We start from the raw sequence: 21007 nt of genomic DNA, 5'->3' as shown, positions 1-21007 counted from the left end.
AGAGTTGATATGTTGGTATTCTGGATGTGTGTGGTTGCATGGCATTTGATGGTAATTTTCTGTATTATGGAACCATAATGCTTCCTTTTCTCTCTTGTCCACCGTGTATTTAATGATTTTCTTGACTAAAAATAGTGAGCTGTGACGAGTCTTCCACACGTGTTCAAGGAGATCCTATTACACAATATACACAACACATTTACATGTAAATCAATCCGGATATTCAGTGACACACTCATGTTTTTGTTGTTTGTGTAGCAGAGGATGCAGAACAGTGTCAGAGGCCTCTTCAGAAAGCAGAGCCACCTGCCAAAATCCACCCAGCGCCTCCAGAGACAAACGGTCAGGCAGAGATGTTGCAGGGAACAGCATGGGCCCCTTCTCCCTGTCCTCACCAGCACCTGGGGGCCCAGACAGGCTTAAAGTGGGAGGATGGCTTCACCGCATGCAGTGACCTTGCAAAGCATGTTGTGACAGAATGGGGCGGAGGGCAAATGAGGGAACACAGGATTCCACTTCCTGCCACAGAGCTGGGTGGCACCGCGTTGGTTACAACTAAAACTGTGTAGTGGGGTGTGTGTGTGTGTGTGTGTGTGTGTGTGTGTGTGTGTGTGTGTGTGTGTGTGTGTGTGTGTGTGTCCGTGTCCTTTCTTCACTGCATGCACTCTGTGAACTGTGTGGTGAGTTTTCCCCCAATGTCAAATCCAGTTTTTTTGGATATATTTCTTTTCTACTTCTTCTCTTTTTTTATGGTTTAACAAAATATTTTTTGTACTGCTGTTTTATTTCACTGCACCCCTTTAAGAAATACAAGTGCCATGGTGTAGGTTGGTGTCCAATAATACCATGTAAGACTGTTTATGATGTTGTGTACATGATAAAAAAAAAAACTGCTCTGAATCTTATGCCATATTTTAATAAAACACAAAACCAAAATCATCACTGCAATATTTCTTATCTTAAGAAAACAAGGTAGCAGTGTTGTGCTGTGAAAGAGAAATATTTTCACATCTCCGCTATATTTTAACAAGTACTGTTGGATATAGTTTCACTGTCTTTGCAGCAGAAAAGGCTATTTACATGGTAAATATTTTGATTTCTCAATCAATGAGATTCCTGGAGGCAACATCTAAACATAAAAGAAGAAGTGTTTATTCAATATAATTTTTTGGATTCCTTCTGGAGAGAACTGACCTTTTTTGAGATTTTTAATGGATCTTAAAGCAGGACTCTTACTAAAATCCATGTAGTTGTGACAATGTGTGAGTTTTCATTGCCTTATGTTACAAATTACAAAAGGCAAACATTGTATAAGAAAAAGCCACCCAAAACAGTTCCAGGAACAAATTATTGCCATTATTTGTGTAAAAATGGCAAAAATGACTTTGGTGCCCCCAAGTGATAGTATCACTGTTTGCTACTCTTCAGGCCAGTTTTACCATTGGTTCCTCTCTTATTCCCATGAATAACAGGGCAAATGTAATGAGTACAACACGGCTACAGTGGTGTTTTCTAAAAATGGTGCAAGCCCCACACAATACAAGAGGAGGGGGCTTATTTATAGCACTTCTTCCATCACAACAAAACTCAACAAACATCTTCAGTGATATATAATAAGTATCTGAGGGTGGATTTTCCCTTTAACAAACATTTTGACTTATGACGGATGAGTATTGAGGGGGGGAAAGCATCAAAAGGGGAAAAGGGAGAACTGAGACCCTGTGGCAGGCACATTTATCATTGCTGGTTCCACCGCTGCTCTGCTCCACTATCACTTGAGCCCAGCAGTGCTGATCAGACAGGTACACAGACTATGACGCACTGCTGCGACGTCTACCTTTATGGCCAGTATTGTATGGAAAGTTTCTCTCATCACAGGTAGGTACTGGGGTCATCAGTGACAGCCAGGTGGAAGTACTCTGGCGGGCTGTCCCCCTGCAGGCTGCTGCTGTTCTCCCTCTGGCGGACTTTGGTGGACAGGGTCTTCCTCTTTTTGAAGCTCTCGCTCCCATCTTCCCGGTTCTTCAGACTGGACACGATCATCTCCGCCAGGTCCTGCTGTAGCAGCTTGAAGTTCTCCCTTAGACAGTAACATGAGATGTTATTTTAGATTATGGATGCAAATGTGAGAAGTAAATCTGTCTGAGGCTGTGTTTTACTCACGCTGTTGGTGGTGTTGGCAGGTTGTATTTTCCCCCAGTCACTCCTGTTAACCAGTATGTCATCTCTTTGCCTTTACCCTGTTAGTCAGACACACACACACACACACACACACAGGAAATCAGAGCAGTTAAATCTGTATGGTTTACATGTGATGTCAATGAAAAAGAAAAAAGCCAAACCAAACCCAGCTAACCTTCAGGTAGGTCTCTCCTCTTTTTTCATACTCAAACTTGCAGTCTGTCCTCTGCAGGATGTTGATGGTGGACTGGCTGACATGAATTCTCAGAGCTGGAAGGACGACATGAGAATCAATCATGAGTCCACCCCTCAGATTTCTTAGCACCTAAACCGCCAATACTGTGACTGTATTTAAATGTGTGTGTGTGTGTGTGTGTGTGCGTGCGTTTTGTCTCTTACGCAGGCCCGTGGACTCCATGCGTGATGCAGTGTTGACTGTATCTCCGAAAAGACAGTAGCGAGGCATCTTGTTCCCCACCACTCCTGCTGCACATGGTCCTACACACAAATACACACAAACAAGCATTAATATATTTTTATTTTTCATCCAGTTAGTTGATAAAAAAAATGAATTGAAATCATTTAATTCTCCCATATATGTATCTGTGGCTCCTTCACTTTTTATTTTTCTCAGTTCACACACGTATTATTATGTATTTTAAATTAGCCGTATGTGTATTTTTTTTCAAAAAATGTAGGGGAAAGATAGAGGATTACATTAAATAGGACAAAATCTTGACTTTCTGTTACCTGAATGCACACCGATACGGATCCACAGAGGAATGCCAGGCATGTGTAGCAACTCAAAAGTCCCGACAAATGCCAGCATGTCAAGAGCCATGTGGGCGATGTCCACTGCATGTCTGTCGCCGTTACGTTTGGGCAAACCTGATGCAACCATGTACGCATCTCCTATTGTCTCAACCTGAGAGATGGAAAATAGATTAGTCATATGCAGTTTAGATCCATGCCTGTCCAGACTTATTCAATATATGTAGTGAAGATGTTAAGGAATTTAATAAAAGGTATTATGTTTTTTGGGATACACATATCTTTAACACAGCAGCACAGAAGTATCACCAGTTCAGTATTTAAAGGTGCAGTAGGTAAGCCTTATAAAACTAACTTTCTGTCATATTTGCTGAAACTGACCCTATGTTCCAGTAGAACTACATGAAACTGGTATTTTAAAAAAAATCCAGCTCCTCTGGCTCCACCTACAGCCTGTAGTGTGATTTGCAAAAATCCACCGCTCCCTGTTCAGATGCACCAATCAGGGCCAGGGGGGGTGTCTAACTGCGTGTCAATCACTGCTCATGCGCACGCATTCATTCTCCCTTGTGGGAGGAGGGGCTTAGGAGACAGTTTTGGGCTTTAGCAGAAAGAGGGGAGGGACTGAGAAGTTGTTGATGTTCAAATTTTTTGGCTAAAGCCTGGATCTTCGCAATCCTACCTACAGCACCTTTAACCAAAGCTCTCCTCTTAGTTATGGCGTTGAATAATGGTCATAAAAGTGTTCTTGCAGAACATTATGATTTCACAGTGAATTAGACTTTTGACCTATTTATAAAATATCATCACTTTATCATTTTATCCTATTAGAAATGTATGTGAAACATTGTCACAATTAGCGCAGCAACTCTTGAGTTATGGCCAGAAATGGGTCATGTGAGGTCACAGTGACCTTTGGCCTTTGACAACCAAAATCGTGAAGACATTTGTGCCAAATTTGAAGAGATTTCCTCCAGGCGTTTCTGAGATATCACGTTCACGAGAATGGGACAGACGTGTGTACGGACGGACAACCCGAAAACATGATGTCAGCCGGAGGCATGAAAAAATGGTATTGTATTCAGTAAACATGAAAAAAGCAACAAAATATTGAGCCATATATACCAATCTAACTCTAACTTCAACTGCTCAAAGGCTTTAGATTAATGTTTCCTGTTAAAGGTGAAGTAGGTAAGACTTCTAAAACTGAACTGCTGAAACTGACTCTATGTTCCAGTAGAACTACATGAAGCAGGTAATCCAGCTCCCTGTTCAGATGCACCAATCAGGGTCAGGGGGGGTGTCTAACTGAGTGTCAATTACTGCTCATGCATTTATTCTCCCTTGTGGGGGGAGGGGCTTAGGAGACCGTTTTGGGCTTTAGCAGAAAGGGGGGAGGGACTGAGAAGTTGTTGATGTTCAAATCTTTTGGCTAAAGCCTCGATCTTCACAATCCTACCTACTTTAAGCCCAAATCTAAGTTCTATCTCACAAGACAAGCGTTAGAAAACCAACCAGATAAACAGCAGTGACATCCTGTCTGAGACCCTCTGAGCTGAACATTCATACTGACTTGTTAAATGGTAGAATATAAAGAAGTCATACTGAAGTACCTTGTAGACATCATGGTGGTCAAGAATGCTGTCAAAGTTCTTGTAGATGTCGTTGAGCATGTCGACCACCTCCATGGGGGTGCTGTAGTGGCAGAGGGTGGTGAATCCCACAATGTCGCTGAAATAGATGGTCACCTCCTCAAACAGCTCTGGTTCCACTCTGCCCGTCTCCTTCAGTGACTTCACCACCGGGCTGAGGAGACACAGGGAGAGTGGAAAATACTCATGTTAATTGATGGCTTCTACTTAAATTAAAAATTGCTGTCAGTTTGTTTTTCGCTACATGTACATGCAAATCCATCGACATGTTGCAGTTTACATCCATGTCTGTCCAGACTCATATTCTATATGTGGTGAAGACTTTAAAGCAATTTAATAAAAGGTAAATTGATTTATTGGCAAAACATGGATGCTTCACACACATTTTTAACCCGGCAATACAGATGATCTAAACAGCATGTGTCAAACTCAAGGCCCCGAAGGGCAAAATCCGGCCCCTCGCAGATTTTGATCCGGTCCACATATTCATTTAGGTTTACAATAGAATAGCGACCTAGTTTTTGTCACTTGTTGCTGCTTTTACTGACAGTTTTTGTATTTTTTTAAACATTTTTTGGTGCTTTTTTCAACGTTTTTGTCACTTTTTTCTATGATGGCTGAGGAACTTTTTGGTGACTTTATTCAGGGCTTTATGTCGACCAAACTATAAGGGAGAAGACTATATGAGATGCATGTCTCATATAGTCTTCTCCCTTATAGGAAACTAATATAATATAGGAAACTAAAACACAACATTTTGCATGTATTATTGCATAATAATACATGCAAAATGTTGTGTTTTTTGACTTTTTCGATTAAATAAAAGCACGTCAATACATATCTGGCCCTTGATGGGATTCTCATTTTCCAGTGTGGCCCTTGATGAAATTGAGTTTGACACTCCTGATCTAAGCAGTCACCACAGTTTTAAGATCAGTGTTTCCAATTCAGTATCCAACCAAATGTCTCCCCTTCTGTTTCCGAGTTATGGCGTTGAATAACGGCCGGAAACGTGTGTTTGCAGAGCATTATGATGTCACTGTGAAGTTGACCTTTAACCCTTTGGATATAAAAAAAATTCTGTTATATTTAATACAAAAATATATCAGTGCAGCTTTAAACATCTTTTCAGTCGCCCTCTGTAATATGTCAGGTCTGTTGGGTATAAACCTACCCAGGAAGTAGCATAAAGTTGAGGCGATCAGCTCTGTCCCTCTCAGCTTTGTACAAAGAGGTTCTCTCCTCCACCAGACGCTCCAGAGTCCTGGAGTACATCTGCAGGCGACGGATCAGGTTGTCCATGTAAGTCTCACTGGCTTGGTTATGCAGGTTACTGTGTCAAAGTGAAAAATATGTCATATTAAAATCACTGTTTCTATCATTTTATCAGAAAAGAATCATCAAGTACTAGAATAGTGCAGCAGGAATGATCTCATGCAATAAACAGAATTGCATACACTATAGAGCTAAAAGTATGTGGACATCCCTGTTTTTTTCATAGTTTTGGCACCTTAGGTTCAATTAATGGAAAGGTTAGTCTGTTTAGTCAAGTGCATTTGATTTATATTGCCAGAAATCACAAAATATTATGCTTTTCTCAATTTGGTGTGGAAGAACTTGAATGGCCTGTATTACGCGTATAGGTGTAATGTTCTGGTGTCCTCATGTTTGTTCTGGTGTCCACTTATATTTGGCCATGAAGTGTGAAGTGAAAGAATTGAAAGTGAATGTGTGGCGTTGACGTACCTGAAAATCTTACCCAAAGATAACTCTATTCTCTTAAAATCTGGCCTTCGCTCTGGGTCTTCATCCCAGCAGTTTTTTATCAGCATGAACAGCTGTATACACAAAAAAGCAAACATACATACACATGGGCAAAGAGAAAGAGGTTTTTTTAACTTGATGTGTCCAAGCAGCTTTACTTTGTAAACGGTCATTCTCTACAATGTTTAACAGCTCGCTTACCTCGATCTCCCTCTCTGATGCACCGTCAAAGTTAAGGTCAGGTCTGAAGAAGCTCATCCCACTGGGATACTGCACTCTGTAGATCTTCTCTGAAGGATTAAATGACATTATAATATAATCAATGCGGGCAGGACTTAGAGCTGAGGACGATCACTGAGTCTGTGGTCGCTGTGTGGTCAAATATGTTCTGCATCAACATCCCAACAATCTCAACAAACCTGTCTTGTTTACATTAATTGTCACAATGTATGTAATAGTGTACCAAATTATCCAGGCCTACCTGCAGGATCAGAGCAGCACTGTGTGTGGAATGGGGTCCACCTCATAATGATCTCATGAGCAATGATGGCATAGCTGTAGACATCGCCTTTTTGAGACACCCCACCTTTACGAAGATGCTCTGGGGCCGTCCACAAGTCTGAGGGGAGGACAGAGGAGAGGACAGAGGAGAGGAGAGGAGAGGAGAGGAGAGGAGAGGAGCAGCTGAGTCTATTTTCAGATTTTAGATTTTTTTTTTGTTAATGGACCTCACTGAAAAACTCATTCTCACCTCTGCCTGGGCTCAGGATGGTGTGACAGCCAAAGTCAGTGATCTTGACCACCATGCGGTTGTCGACCACACAGTTGGTCGACTTGAGGCGACCGTGGACCTCGATGTTACTGGAGTGGAGGTATGACATGCCCTGTAGAAGATATAAAGCAGCAGGACAGCAGTGACCTGGTTGTTTTTGGTTGTATCACCCTACTCTCCTTGAAATGCAGTGCAAGTGAGGTAAAAATACCTAAATAATTAGTTTTGTCACTCAATTATTTATTTTCCTTTTGTGGAATTTGTATTGCTTTCCTATTTGGTTAAGTATAGGAATATGTGACATGCCCACAAAAACTTTGGTAACAAAAGCAAACAATACCTTTGCTATGTCATACATGACTGATATCTTAAACTCCATGTCCATGAAGGTTTCATCTGGGTAGGAGATCCTGTCGTTCAGAATGTACTGGGTGAAAAACAAAAGTTCATATTTTATCACTTTTACTACTCTGCTCTGTACTCAGTGATAATGCAACTGTGCAACACTTAATTACTTCACAAGCAAGGGTGTGTGTGTGTGTGTGTGTGTGTGTGTGTGTGTGTGTGTGTGTGTGTGTGTGTGTGTGTGTGTGTGTGTGTGTGTGTGATTACATGCACAAATATATATGTGAGCAGTAAACATCATTGGACATTAAAAAAGGAGGCCACTGAGGAGGCCACTGAGCTTGAAAATGCATTTAAAAGGTAATAAAAGCATATGTTAAAGAAAATACAGATGAAGATAAGAGCAAGAAGAGTAAAAAAAATTTAGACTAATGAGAAAATAACCGTTACTATGACAAAAAGCAAGGTCTCTATAGATGCATTTCAGTCAGCCAGGTTGTAAAATACAAGACCAAAACAAATATATAACTAGTAGAGTTCACTTAGTCCTTATATCTTAACTAAATATTGTTAGTTAAATAAAATTAATAAATTGCAAGACTATATCTTGAGATACATGTTCCAAGTATTTAATTCAAGTAACCTAGTAGTTCTGATGAAATAGCAAAAGTTCTAAAAGGTCCTATGTCACGATGTTGATCAATTTTGTGGATCCGCAGGAAAAAAATGAATCACATTATTCTAGCAGGATCTGATTTATGCATGCAGGGATATGCAAAACAAAGTGTGAGTGATGGTCTGCTCTTACCCTGAGGGAGCCCCTCTGACAGAGCTCAAACACCCCAAACACTCCGTACTCAAACTTCACCGTGCCGTAGAACTTGGTCAGGTTGTAGTAATCTATGCGCAGCAGCTGAAACATGAAGAGGAGGCGAGGATGAAGCGACAGAGAAGGGGTCAGGAGGGATAAGGAGGTTGGACAGAAAGGGTTTTTAAAAGATTTGGGAAACATACTTGTCCTGCTATGACATCACAAATATCTCAAATCTCATACAGACATTAATGTGGAGCTGAAAGAGGAGAGAAAGGCAGAGGTAGGGCCAAAGAATTGGCATAACACAGTGGTGTCTTACAGTGTTAAGCTCAATCCTCTGGTCCTCGGTGAAGTCTCCGTCCGTGTGCTTCAGCTCTTTCAAGATGACAGGCTGAAGAATACAAAGAAATAAGACACACTTGCTGAGTGAAAATACAAGATCATGTCTTTTGTTTCCTTTTTATCATAACTATATTGCTAAATTGATTTTTAGAAGTTGGACTGTTGGTACCTTCTTGTCATAGCGGCCTCGGTGATTGAAGAAGGTGCTGTCCTTCCTCTTATCTTCATCAATCTGTTACATATACACACACACACACACACACACACACACACACACACATACATACACACACTAATCTGACTTAATGTCCTTATCTGTGATCTCATCAAATTTCAAGAACACAATACTCTTTAGCAGCTGCAACAGCGATGCTGGTAATGTTTTCTCCTTGCCCAATAACTGTGAACAATGCAGTCACAAAACTTTACAGGTGTGTAGTTGAGATAAAAATGAAGGCCAAAATCAAAGATGGGTGTGGTCCGAGCAAGGGCGCTGTAAGTAGGGGATAGTAAGTAGGGATGGGGGCATTAACCCCCCAACTTTTCGCCCCTGGCCCGATTTGGCATCGCGACTGGTTTGATCCCATCCCGAGATGGTGTCTAGTTTTTACAAGATTTCATTTGCCTTCAGGGGAGCATAACACTAAGTTTGTGTACCTCCAAAAAATCAGGCTACAGACGGCAGCTTGGTGTATTCCTAAACGTTGGAATTATATAATTATATATATGGAGAATTATTATGAACAGGGTCAAACATTACATCGCTCATCACAGAAAAGGTTGCCGACCCCTGTATCTAAAATGCAGGACACGGCTGATTGATGAGGCTGTTTACCTTTAGAGAGACTTCCTTCTCATCCAGCGGACCAATCAGATGAGGGTTGATGTGGGACCACCTCTTCTGCAAAAGACGCTGTTTCCTGTTCTGCCTAACATTAATCACACACACACACACACACACACACACACACACACACACAGAGTAAATACACACATAATGAGCACAGGGAATATTTGTGGGGTAACTTTTTTGCTTTCAGAGTGCATCCCAGCACTACATTTATACAACAGCATTATGACCTAATGTAAACATGGAGGAAATCACTAATTCTTCCTATGTTTCAGTTTACTGAGCTGCACTTAAAACCGCCTGTTGTGAAAAAAAAACACCTTTGTTACTGACAATTTACACTCTTGTCAGAACTGTTGTATCTTCCTGTTCTCTGAATGTAGCTGATGCTAAAATTCTACATTCTAGCACGCGTGATACATCGGTGATACGTGTATGCTGTTTACCTGTAGAAGATGAGAGCGATGGCTGTCACCACGACAACACTGACACTCAGAACGATCACAATCACATCCTGCAAATTTAAGTCTGGAAGCACATAAACACACAATCACACACAAACAGCGGCATTAACAAAAAAGCTTTTACATCCATACCGAGAATAGAGACAATGAAATCACACTATATTACTAAATCGTAATATTACCATGTGGATTTTTTGGCACATCAGGAGGCAGATGACCATTCCAGCGCAGGGCGGGGTTTGTGTCTGTCATTATGGTTTTATTTTGTGATGTGTCAAACACTAACAGGGTTTTGTACTGGAGAGAGAAAAAGAGACAAAGTATAAAAACAAACGTGTGCATTGACCGTGTGAACTGCTAAATTGACAGTAGTCTCACCTTGCCAGTGACAGTTGATGTGTAAATCATAGAGAAGTTAACATCTCTGTCACCATACTCATCAATCACATAGTGTCCCCCCATACCTACTTGAAGAAAACACACACACACACACACACACACACACACACACACACACACACACACACACACACACACATACAACAACATAGATAGCATTGTTAATTTCTCAGCTACAATTTTTTTATTGCAGAATGCATCCAAAAATCTGCAAACATAATGAGTAGTTTTTATGTCTTTGTTTTAGATTTGAAAATTATTAAAAAGCTCAAATTTATAAACATTATTTAATCAGAAAAATTTAACACAAAATTACAAATAGACCTGCAAATAATGAGTTTTTGCATACTCAATTATCAAAAACAGTTGCCAATCCGATCAATTATCAAACTCATTTAACTACAAGCATTACAACATTTTTTATAGTATTGCAATTGCAATCTAGGAGAATTTTTGCAACTCAGATGGCGCCTTCAAGGACACCAGAGATTGGAGACTTTTAAAAAAGCAAACCTGGAGAACAAACAATATGTGATCCAGGATACTGTGAAAAGGACCCAGTCAATTTGGTAGTGTCTTGCATTATTAAGTTAGCTTTTTATCTAATCTCACATTGCCAAACCTGCGTCCTGTCACTCTCATGAAGACACATTTCAGGAGTTGAGGCATCCTGGTACTTAGCTAAAGAAGACTTTTCTAATAATCTCATGACTGCAATGGGTAACAATAAAACTAACCATAAAACATAGCAGTTTGTTCAATTTCTTTTGAGTTGTAATTCTGCCTCCCATTGTTTTGCTAACCTTGAGTCGTCACTCATCATACGCACCGTAAAAGGAGGCGTTTCCAAAAGGGTTGTCACTCAGAGGCACATTACGGGATCCCGTGTTATTTCGTTGACTGAGCATTTTCTCTCTGAGCACTTTGCCCAACAGCAGCGCCCCATCATGATACCCAGCCACGTAGTCATTTATCTTAAATAGAAAGATAGACAAAAAAAAGTCAAAGATTCATGCAATAACCTGTTTCCTTTCACAGTCTTGGTAAAGTTGCTGCTCACCGTGTTGTTGAATGATGATTGTGCTCCAAAGCTGTAGTTCCTCTGTGGCAGAGTGATCACCAGTACATCTTCCATACCCTTACTGGATGTTTTGTTGATATAATACTCTGGGCTGGAGGAAGGTGAAGGGTGTCAAGTGAACAGTGTTACTTCTATACATTCAAAATGTCACATCTCTAGAGGTTTTAGAGTATAATATTCTGATTCTGAACAGAAAAATACTTTGCACATCTATTACATGAGACAGGTGCGTAAGAGAGGGACGAGTAGGTCAAAAGTTGGAATGAAACTGTGTAACACTAAACAGTGTATGGGAAAAATGGTGAAATCATAGACTTACTTGTAAATATCGAGGAGAATAAACATGATGTCCTTATCAATCGGGCCCACCTTCTCCTTTATTGTAACAATGTCGTCAAGGCCCCCACATAAGATGAAAACTGAAATAAATAAATCAGTTTCACTTAAACAGGAATGGAAATGTTTGAGCTGTAACACAACTCTTTTTAAGCACTGGTTACAGTATTTCAATATTGCTATCTAGGGCTAGAAAGACACCGCTGACTATCCCTGCAACAATTTGGCCACAATACATTAGGTTTTGGCCCAGTATTGTTCCCTTTCCACTCCATGCATGCTAATGTTGTGACTGCTCTGATTAGATATATTAGATTATGTTTTTAGAAGTCAACATAGTCATTTGGTTTTTAAGCTTTGATGAAGGAATGACAGCTCAGGAAGAAATGGTTAATGGATTGAGATGCATTAAGGGGTGACTGTGGCTTTGCTGTTGCGGCCCATAGACTGTGAAACTGTCCCAATCAGATCTTCCCCCTCCATTGACTCTTTTAAGTTCAGGCTCAAAACACACTTTTAATCACGACTGTTTCTATCCTCCTGATGTGTCTGATTTCTGTTTTGGTATGAATTTGCATTGTAGTTTATTTTGTTTTTTCTTTATTGTGACTTTACCTCCGTCTGTACAGGACTTTGGTCAACGTGGCTTGTTATTAAATGTGCTTTATAAAGACATTATGTAAGTCAAACAAACAAAATACGCACTGTTGCTGTGTCTTTTTTCATCTGTAAGTTCCTTCTCTAGCTCAAGTTCCCCACGCAGCATCTTTCTCTCCGTCTTTTGGGCAAATTTGGCAGAGGGTGCGTCCAATGCATTAATGTACCTGTGGCAAAAGCAAGGCGATACAACAAAAAAGTGACACATGCTGTAGCGCTGAATGAAGCTCAATCAGGTGAATTGCAGCCTGTGTTGGCTCACCAGAAGCAGTCCTCAGTTGCGTTAATGGTCTTTTTGTAGACATAGACATACTTCCAAGGAGCTTCCTTAAATGGCAAGATTTCCTTCATAAAGTTCAATAATAAGTCTGAGATCTTGCGTGCCGGAGGCAGAATTCGGGTCAGTTTGGGCTTATAGTCACATGAGAGGCCGAAGCTTCCAGCAGAGATGATGGGAATGCTCAGGGTTAGGCCGACTTCCTCACTGAGGCAGATAACAGGGTGAAAAGTTTAAAGTCAGTCAGCTGTTTGGTGGTGTATAATTAAAGAGAAACAGAGTCATACTCACTCCACTAACTGGAAGGTGGCATAAGTGCAGGAAGGCCCCAGCATAACGCATCCAACTTCACCTTTACTCTGCAGAAAGATACAGTACATGCAGTTATTCTGTCATCAAAGAAGTGTTGTAAGTATGTCACTTACTGTGTGAAACCACAGTACCACCACTGCCAAGGGTCAGACACTATACTTAAAGGAAACTAAAGAAAAAACTAGAAGCTCAACATACAGCATCCTGTGGCTGACCCTATTTAGGGTGCTATTGATGGAGATATTTGCATCTCTTCTCTCTACTACTGAAATGGCAAACCCTGTAATGGTGAGGTCGTTGGGGCAAACTGGTGAGTCTGCAGAGAAGCGGTTGATCGTTGACTGTGAGGCACTGACAGCAAATTTTACAACTGAAGTTTTTGATGATTTCCTACCTGAAAGCCTTTGTAACTGTCCTGGAACAGCTTGACAAAATTAGTCATTTATAATTTTACATTTAGGTGAGCCATGACATCTAGGGATGATAAACTATCAAACCTCAAAATGGAAAGTTATTATTACTGCATAAAACATCAGCACAACACAGAAAAGTGCAATCCCTTGAATCTTGCAGTAGCTCAGTTTTGTTTGTTGAGAAATGACAAAGGAGGGCACAGATAAGAGAGAAGCACTTAAATGTAAACACTCTTTAGGCATCTCATTTTTTGACCACACTCACATGCAGCATCTTGAGTATTGCCACTCCCTCACAGGTGCTGCTCCCACAGCCCTGTCGTTTGTACATGGTGGTGTCAAACCCGCTGTAGTTAGCCGTCAACTTAAAGTCTAAATCTTGGGTCATGGAAAGAAAATAAGAGTTATTACTGGTGTTAATTTAGCATTTGATTTAAAGAATTACAAAAATGCAGAATATTACAGAGTTTAATTTGGTAGTAAGATGACTAGCCTCTGACAAAATGATGGCAGTTAGAGTAGAGCTCATCATGGGTTATGACTGTAAATAATAACTCATATTAACTATTTATTCCCGTCACATGCATGTTTGGTTGACAAGTAACAATTTCATTTCCAAAAATGGATTTAAAGCATTTGAGAGAAAAGCAGTTTATGCTAGTGTTTCCCAACTGAAGGTCAGGATCCCTCGAGCCCTCTCGAGATTTATAGAGCGGGTATAAAGGAGGTTTGGAACCACTGCCTAGTGCTGTGTTTAGCTGTGTTTATCTTTCAGTTACTTCTGAATAGTCCACATTTGAACCGATCAATACCTTGGTCTCATGTAAGCAGCTTTGGTACTGCCAATATCAAACCAAACATTTGAAAGGAATACTTTGCTGGCTTACTGGAACATAGATGACAAGTTTGAACACAGTTTCACCGTTGTTAATGATGATTTTCTGAAAATTCCACATTGTAGTCTACCTTTAAACTCTCACGAATGAAATAAATAAATGTTTTTCTTTAGAGGTTTGCTGAAATTTCCAATGTAATCCTCTTTAGGGTAACCTTGACTATGACCATGTTCAATTTGAAGTTATGTTTTTTGTTTTGGAGAAAATTAAAGGGAAAGGGAAAGCTCAATTTACATTATAACACTCATATTTGAATTGTCATAAGAAAAATCTTTTATGTACTTTTCAATGGGGTCCTCTTCAGAATGACATTGACTCTGACTGTGTCGAATTTAAAGTAATTTTACCTTCCTACTCTAAACTTAAAGTAAATGAAAAATTAGCAATCCAGCCGCAGCCATGTTGGAGGTGCCGAGAAAGAAGGACAATTACACCGAATGGTGCACAAAAATGTTGGTGCAGGTAAAAAAAACCTTTGGTGAATGTTATTTAAAAGTTAAATGCACCAGTGCATGTACACAGAAAAAAGTATGTTAAACCCTGCAACCCCAATGTCTCTGCATAGCCCCCATATTCAAAATATTCTAGAAACTCCCCAGTACACTTAAATGATAAAAGCTTTATCAGTTATTTATCTGTAAAAAGCTTTCTGCAGCAGTCTAAAATAACCCCTGAATCCAAAAGAGATCCCATCATCTATATGAACAAGTAAAAAATAATCTTGATTTATTAATTATTATTATTAATTATCACCCTCTGCATTCTTTTACTATATACACAACAGTGGTGAAGTAAAACCTCTTCTTACTCATCAGCAAAGAAACTAGTTCAGACATTCATACCCAGCCATCTTGACTTTGTAGTTCTCTGTTTTATGGTTTTCTAGGAGCTACTACTTGACTGCCAGCTATTTAAAACTGATATCCTGCCATCACGTGCCTCATAAAATTTACAACGCCTCCTTCTGAAAGCCAGGATTGATTCTTAAGTTCTAGTTTGTTACTTTTACTTTTAAATTATCTTATTTTTAAGTTAAATCATTTGTTTTTTTCATTGGCTACTCTAAATCAGTTTGTTTGCAGATTGTATCGCATTATTATTATTATTATTATTATTATTATTATTATTATTATTATTATTATTATTATTATTATTATCTGTAATGTCCATTCAGCCTTATTTAGTTCATACCATGCTTAATGTTCTCCCGCCAGTCCTCTTCTATGGCTTCTTCCACAGCCGCCTGCACAAACGGTCGACTCCACTTATAATTGTTGTCCTCCAGCACCACAACATTCATGGTGTATTTACGGTTCAAACAGTCTTCCAGCGTCTGGTTGGCGACAACTGCCATTATCAACACTCCCAGGTAAGGTAAACTGTGTGAGCTGTACATCTTGTTCCTTGAGATGTTCCTGTTTCCCTCAGAATTCTGTCTTTTCCACCGTTTCTACATGTCAAAAGAATTTATAACCCTGTTCAGATAAACAGAAGGTCTGAAAGCAGGTTTTTACATTCTTCCGCCTGAACAGATTCTCTCCGTGATGGCATAAGTCCAAAAACAGAAGTGAGCAGGGCTCTTCAGTGACTAAGCAGAAGTCTCACTGTCTCTTGATACGCTGTCCAGCATCCAGATAAGAGAAGAAAATAATCTAGAAATCTGGCACCCAACCACTTTCAGTAAATACAAAAGAAAATGTGGATTGAAGAGAAGAAACACAGTTGTTCGTCTAGTGAAAGCCTGAGATCAATAATCCTCCACCTTGATACGGACTGGTCTATCTATCCTCCATACGTTAATGAACAACAGTCAAGTGACAGTCGGTGCACCAGTCAGAAGGAGGGTGGGGCAGGTGAGACTCTCACACTCCATTTAGACGGACTCAGTTGGAAACTTATTGAGATCATAATTCATCCTGTTTGTAAACATAACGTTTAATCTCCTGTCACTTTAACATCAAAGATTATTCCTAAATCTCCATTTCGACAGTGATCAGTCTGTCCTTAACAACCTGAAGTAAGTGTAAGACCAAATCACCAGTATATTTGCCCGCTGTTCATTTGACAAGAGCAGATTGGTTGTAGTCATAACTTGTAGATCATGTATTTAGAGAGTGGAAACAGTTAACTAGTATTTTGACACAATCTGATGCGTTATGAAGACTCATTGTTCAAAGCAGAGGCGGCGGAAAGCTTGCATAGTGAGAGGGGCAAAGGTCACAGAAGGCCATATAAGTGAAGGCTTTGTGTGGAGCTGATAAATATTGTGTGCTATAAAAGCAGGGTGGATTAAGCCTATAAAAGTCTTGGCCCAACTGCTCATAAACCAGTGTCACCTCATTTTGAGAGAAGCAGCTTTAATCCTTAAAATACAACATGAACCAAAAAATAAAAGGGTAAGGGTAAAAACAAGACTGTTCATTTACATTCGTTTGTATACAAGAGAGCCACTAAATCTGCAGTTAAATGCATCGGAATATTTCTGATATCTTCACAATTTCACCTGCTGGTGAAAATACATAAATAAAGGTAAAACAGTCTGTACTCCAAAACCAAGACTTAAACACATCACTTGTGTTTACTGTATCTATACATGCTAGTAATGTCATTGCAACCTGATAAAGTCGGCATTCCGATTATCACAATCATCACACCCAGTTTATCATAGCAGCATTAAGGTCATAGTTAAAGTGATAAGATTCTGATTACCACTTAAATGATAAGGTGATCTTCTGTTTTTCTTATTCAACATTGGTTTCTGAAAAGACCAAAACCAATAATGAATGTATCCTGAAATAGCGTATTCCACTGCGCCGTAGAGTTTATTGTCATCCAAGAACTATTAAAAACTAATAAGTGAGTCACACCATTGCACTGTGTGAGATGTTCCTTATAAAGTGACGGGAGAGAGGTCGCCACCTAACAAGAAACGCAATTATGGGTAGTTATGAGCTGCTTGCATAACGGTCATATATTTCATATTTAGAGTTTTGACACTCAACCTATTCTGTCGTTAAGGTATGAGAACGGTTGGACATACAGTCAGTGGGTCCACCACTTTGGTCCAGACTGAAATATCTCAACAACTACTCTATAGATTGCCATGAAATTATGCACAGACGTTCCATGGTCCCCAGAGGGTAAGACCCTATGCCCTAAGCTGTAGCACTACCAGCACGTCAACGTTTTCACTTATCCTGAGAAATATCTCATAACCTACTTGATGGATTGGCACAATATTTATGGTTCCCAATATGTATGGTTCCCAGAAGATGAATCCTACTGGTCACCTCTGCCGCCACTAGCAGGTCCAAGTTTTCAATTACCCTAAAAAGTATCTTAACGTCCACAAAATGGGTTGGCACACAAGTTTGTACAGACATTCATGGTTGTCAGGCGATGAATCCTACTAACTTTGGTGATCCTGTGACCTTTCCTCTGGCAACACCAAGAGGTTGACATTTGTGGTTTTAAGTGTCTCCACATGTCTTTTGGATGGATTGCCATAAATTGAACACATCTTCTACAAACACACGGTAGTGCTATTGTCAGTCCTAAATCTTGCTGGTGTCCTCTTTTATCATTACATGATTGAATTGTCTCTCTCACACTGGTTTATGCTCTTTGCTTCTCTGCTGATAAGAAGAGTTTCAAGAATTATCATTCAGATAAAAGCTATATTTGTGTAAATTTATTTAAATGAGTTTTCTATAGGATGTCACATGTGGAAGATCACAAACTTGCTAAATGATCATGCTGTGTGATTCTACCACACAAAACAAACAACATGTATATACATTTGGACTCATGCTTAACATTTACAATCAAAACTTCTGTTTTTCCAGTTCAGTGCATCATTACTAAGCTTCCTGCCCGGCCACTACCTTACAGGGTCGTAAACGTCCTAAACAAACACACATATATGACGTCATAATAGCACAGTTGGGGCACACAACCATTAAGTCCCATTACGGTTTCATGTGAAGAGGTTTTCTGTCCAAACACACCCTGGCATTTTATCAGGCAGAGGAAATGGTAACATGTTAAAGAGGAACAAGACTCCTTGTTTTATTGTCTCATTGTGGCTGTTTAATAGCAAATGAATGCTGTTAACCATGTCTGTTATTGTGAAATGCGTCCAACTGAGCACTTTCCTCTCTGCATGAAGGTAGATAAGAGAGGTGTTTTAATGGAGGCCTTTAACTTAACTGAAATCAGGATTGAGGTAAAAAGAATGCATTTGTTAGGCATAACGCTTAAATTATCATTTAAAGGACAAATCCGGTGCAAAATGAACCTAGGGGTTAATAACACAGGTGTACCGGGTCGACCGTTCTCTGGGATATGTTTTCATGTTTCGAACGACGGACGCCGTGTAACCAGTAACCAGTAACACAGCTCAAGCACGGCATTCGTCGTTCGACTGGTCGTGACTGTTTTCCCAAGATGTCACCCGTCTGTATACGTGAACGGTACTGTCTTTCTAAACTATCTTTTTAATAAACTGTCTGTACGCTTACAAAGTTCTCAATGCTTCGGTTTACATGTAGAGATCCTCATTATGCTACCGTGGAAGCGTGGTGCTATTTTGAGCCTTGTTAGTGGTATAGAAATAGCGATTTCTTTTTACTTTACCCTCTGCCCCGACGACTAGCGTAGTCACATTCAATTAGCATGAAAACATATCCCAGATGGGCACCCGGATATATATAGAGGTTTACTCCTCGACGCAGCGGGCCCGGGTTCGACTCCGACCTGCGGCCCTTTACTGCATGTCATTCCCCCTCTCTCTCACCCTGTCTTCAGCTGTCCTGTCAATAAAGACCTAAAAATGCCCCAAAAAAAAACATGTCCCAGAGAACGGTTGACTCGGTACACATGTGTTATTAACCCCAAAGTTCATTTTGCGCCGGGTTTGTCCTTTAAACAATATCTGACCTGATGTTTATTTTTTTATTACTTGATTACTGTGCATTGCACCTCCTCAACCCCAATACAAATTCAGATAACTGTATTTCAAAGTTCAGCAAGTTTCCACGGACTCAAATTCCGCCAGGCTGAATTACAGAGATATCTAAAATGATGCATGTGACATAATGACTTTTTAATTTGAGTGCATCACTCAATGCACATTTGATACATCTGGAACAAGCAGATACTATACATGCCATATTTTGGAAAAAAATTTTTGAGTGTTTCCAATTGCTACACTTACAGGCTTTCAGTATATTGATGCTGTTTACATTTACAGTCAATGAATACATTAGGAAGTAACAGGTTTGTTGTTTGAACTACTGTGGTATCTTGACTGTGGGACATTCCACGTGGACACATTTCTCCAAAAATGTCTTATTGGTCGTTCAATTTTGAATTTGGAACATGTAGAGGCTCATTCCCAGAGAAATATGCAAACTGATGAAAATGGACACTGATGTGTATTACAGTAATCTGCATCCAAAAATAGTCCCCAGAAAGCACATTATTTATTCTTGTTTGAGTAACTTTTGCTAAAAATTACAGTGCCCAGCTGTTTCAGGAAATTGATGAGCCTTTTCTAAGAATGAAATGAAATGTTTATGAACTGTATTTTAGAGATTTACATATTCAGTAGGAACAAAAGAGCCTGGGGCAAAGGGACAGGTTTGAAAAGTAAAGTTGAGAGACAGATCAGCACATGTTGGTTTCGGTCTTTTCATGGAATTTGTTTACACTAAGACTTTTTTTTAAACAGCCAGCCTTATCCACATGAATAAATGTTAAAGATGTCAGACCCCATCTGATGGGATTGGAAGAAATGTGGGGATTTAGTTTCAAAATGAGATACAGAGGCTTGTTTATTATTTCCAAAACTAATGATTAGTCTGTTTATGATTAATGAATAATTGCCCTCTGCTGCCTCCTTTGTCATACAATTTACCATATTGATTTAGTTTTATTTAAACAATGCCAGGGAGGACATCACATACAACTACAAAAACAGTGTGGATAAAGCAATCATTTTAGACATTATTATGATGAAATGCAAATATGCAAGAGTACAGGTTACTTAAGGAAACCCACACACAATAAATACCTTTTGTCAATCCGAATCAAACTCTTTACTTTAATCTGTGGTACTTTGGGATTGATTTTAACCTTTGCAAAGTACTCTACATATACATGTATTATTGTTGTAGTTATTATTATTATTATTATTATTATTATTATTATTATTATTATTATTATTATTATTAACTTCCCAATGATAAATTCTAAGAATATTAAATACAAATTGTATCTAGGATGTAAGCTTACAGTTCCATGTTCCCTATAATCCATAATTTTACATTCTTTTTAAAACTATGGTGATTTCAGAATCAGAATACTGTATTGTTTTAGTTTTCATATAAATCTAAAATAAGGATGGATTTTTAGACATAATTCTAACTTATTCTGAGGCATTTTTCCAGTTTTTCAGACAATCATTTTGACACGTGTGCCATATACATATAATGGAAAGGGCCCAGGGTCTATTTGTTGTAGAGTGCTCTGCCCTCCTCTGGCAAACACGACCAGTTCTTCACTTAGGTCAACACAGTTTAACTGCCGCTGGACTTCATGTGCATTTGTATACAGTTGGTGAGAATTGTCAGTATTTAACTGGGAGTTCTGGTTGTTCTGGTTTCTGTACCATCCCTATCT

The 21007-nt window shown here is 39.5% G+C and overlaps 1 protein-coding gene across 2 annotated transcripts; it reads right to left on the bottom strand.

Moving 5' to 3' along the window:
- Positions 1 to 896: 896 nt before the first annotated feature.
- gucy2c (guanylate cyclase 2C) lies at positions 897 to 16130 on the bottom strand. 2 transcript variants are annotated; one of them, XM_031320831.2, is made up of 27 exons: positions 15518 to 16130; positions 13696 to 13808; positions 12997 to 13064; positions 12691 to 12912; positions 12477 to 12595; positions 11755 to 11854; positions 11415 to 11526; positions 11184 to 11328; positions 10334 to 10419; positions 10138 to 10252; positions 9938 to 10019; positions 9477 to 9570; positions 8811 to 8873; positions 8619 to 8690; positions 8294 to 8398; positions 7481 to 7567; positions 7120 to 7252; positions 6850 to 6987; positions 6570 to 6658; positions 6351 to 6442; positions 5779 to 5937; positions 4566 to 4758; positions 2932 to 3106; positions 2581 to 2679; positions 2357 to 2451; positions 2164 to 2240; positions 897 to 2080 (listed from the first exon to the last, which is right to left on the bottom strand). In XM_031320831.2, exons 1-27 carry the CDS (start codon positions 15720 to 15722, stop codon positions 1873 to 1875), a joined length of 3246 nt encoding a protein of 1081 aa, XP_031176691.2. In that variant the 5' UTR covers positions 15723 to 16130; the 3' UTR covers positions 897 to 1872. The 2 variants fall into 2 exon arrangements, with proteins under 2 accessions (XP_031176691.2, XP_035852486.1); XM_035996593.1 differs by having other exon boundaries at positions 12997 to 13062; positions 13692 to 13808; positions 15518 to 16129.
- Positions 16131 to 21007: the final 4877 nt, after the last annotated feature.

This window comes from Sander lucioperca, chromosome 21 (genome assembly GCF_008315115.2).
Source record: "Sander lucioperca isolate FBNREF2018 chromosome 21, SLUC_FBN_1.2, whole genome shotgun sequence".
Taxonomy (NCBI): domain Eukaryota; kingdom Metazoa; phylum Chordata; class Actinopteri; order Perciformes; family Percidae; genus Sander; species Sander lucioperca.
This window is presented reverse-complemented; position numbering and strand designations above follow the sequence as displayed.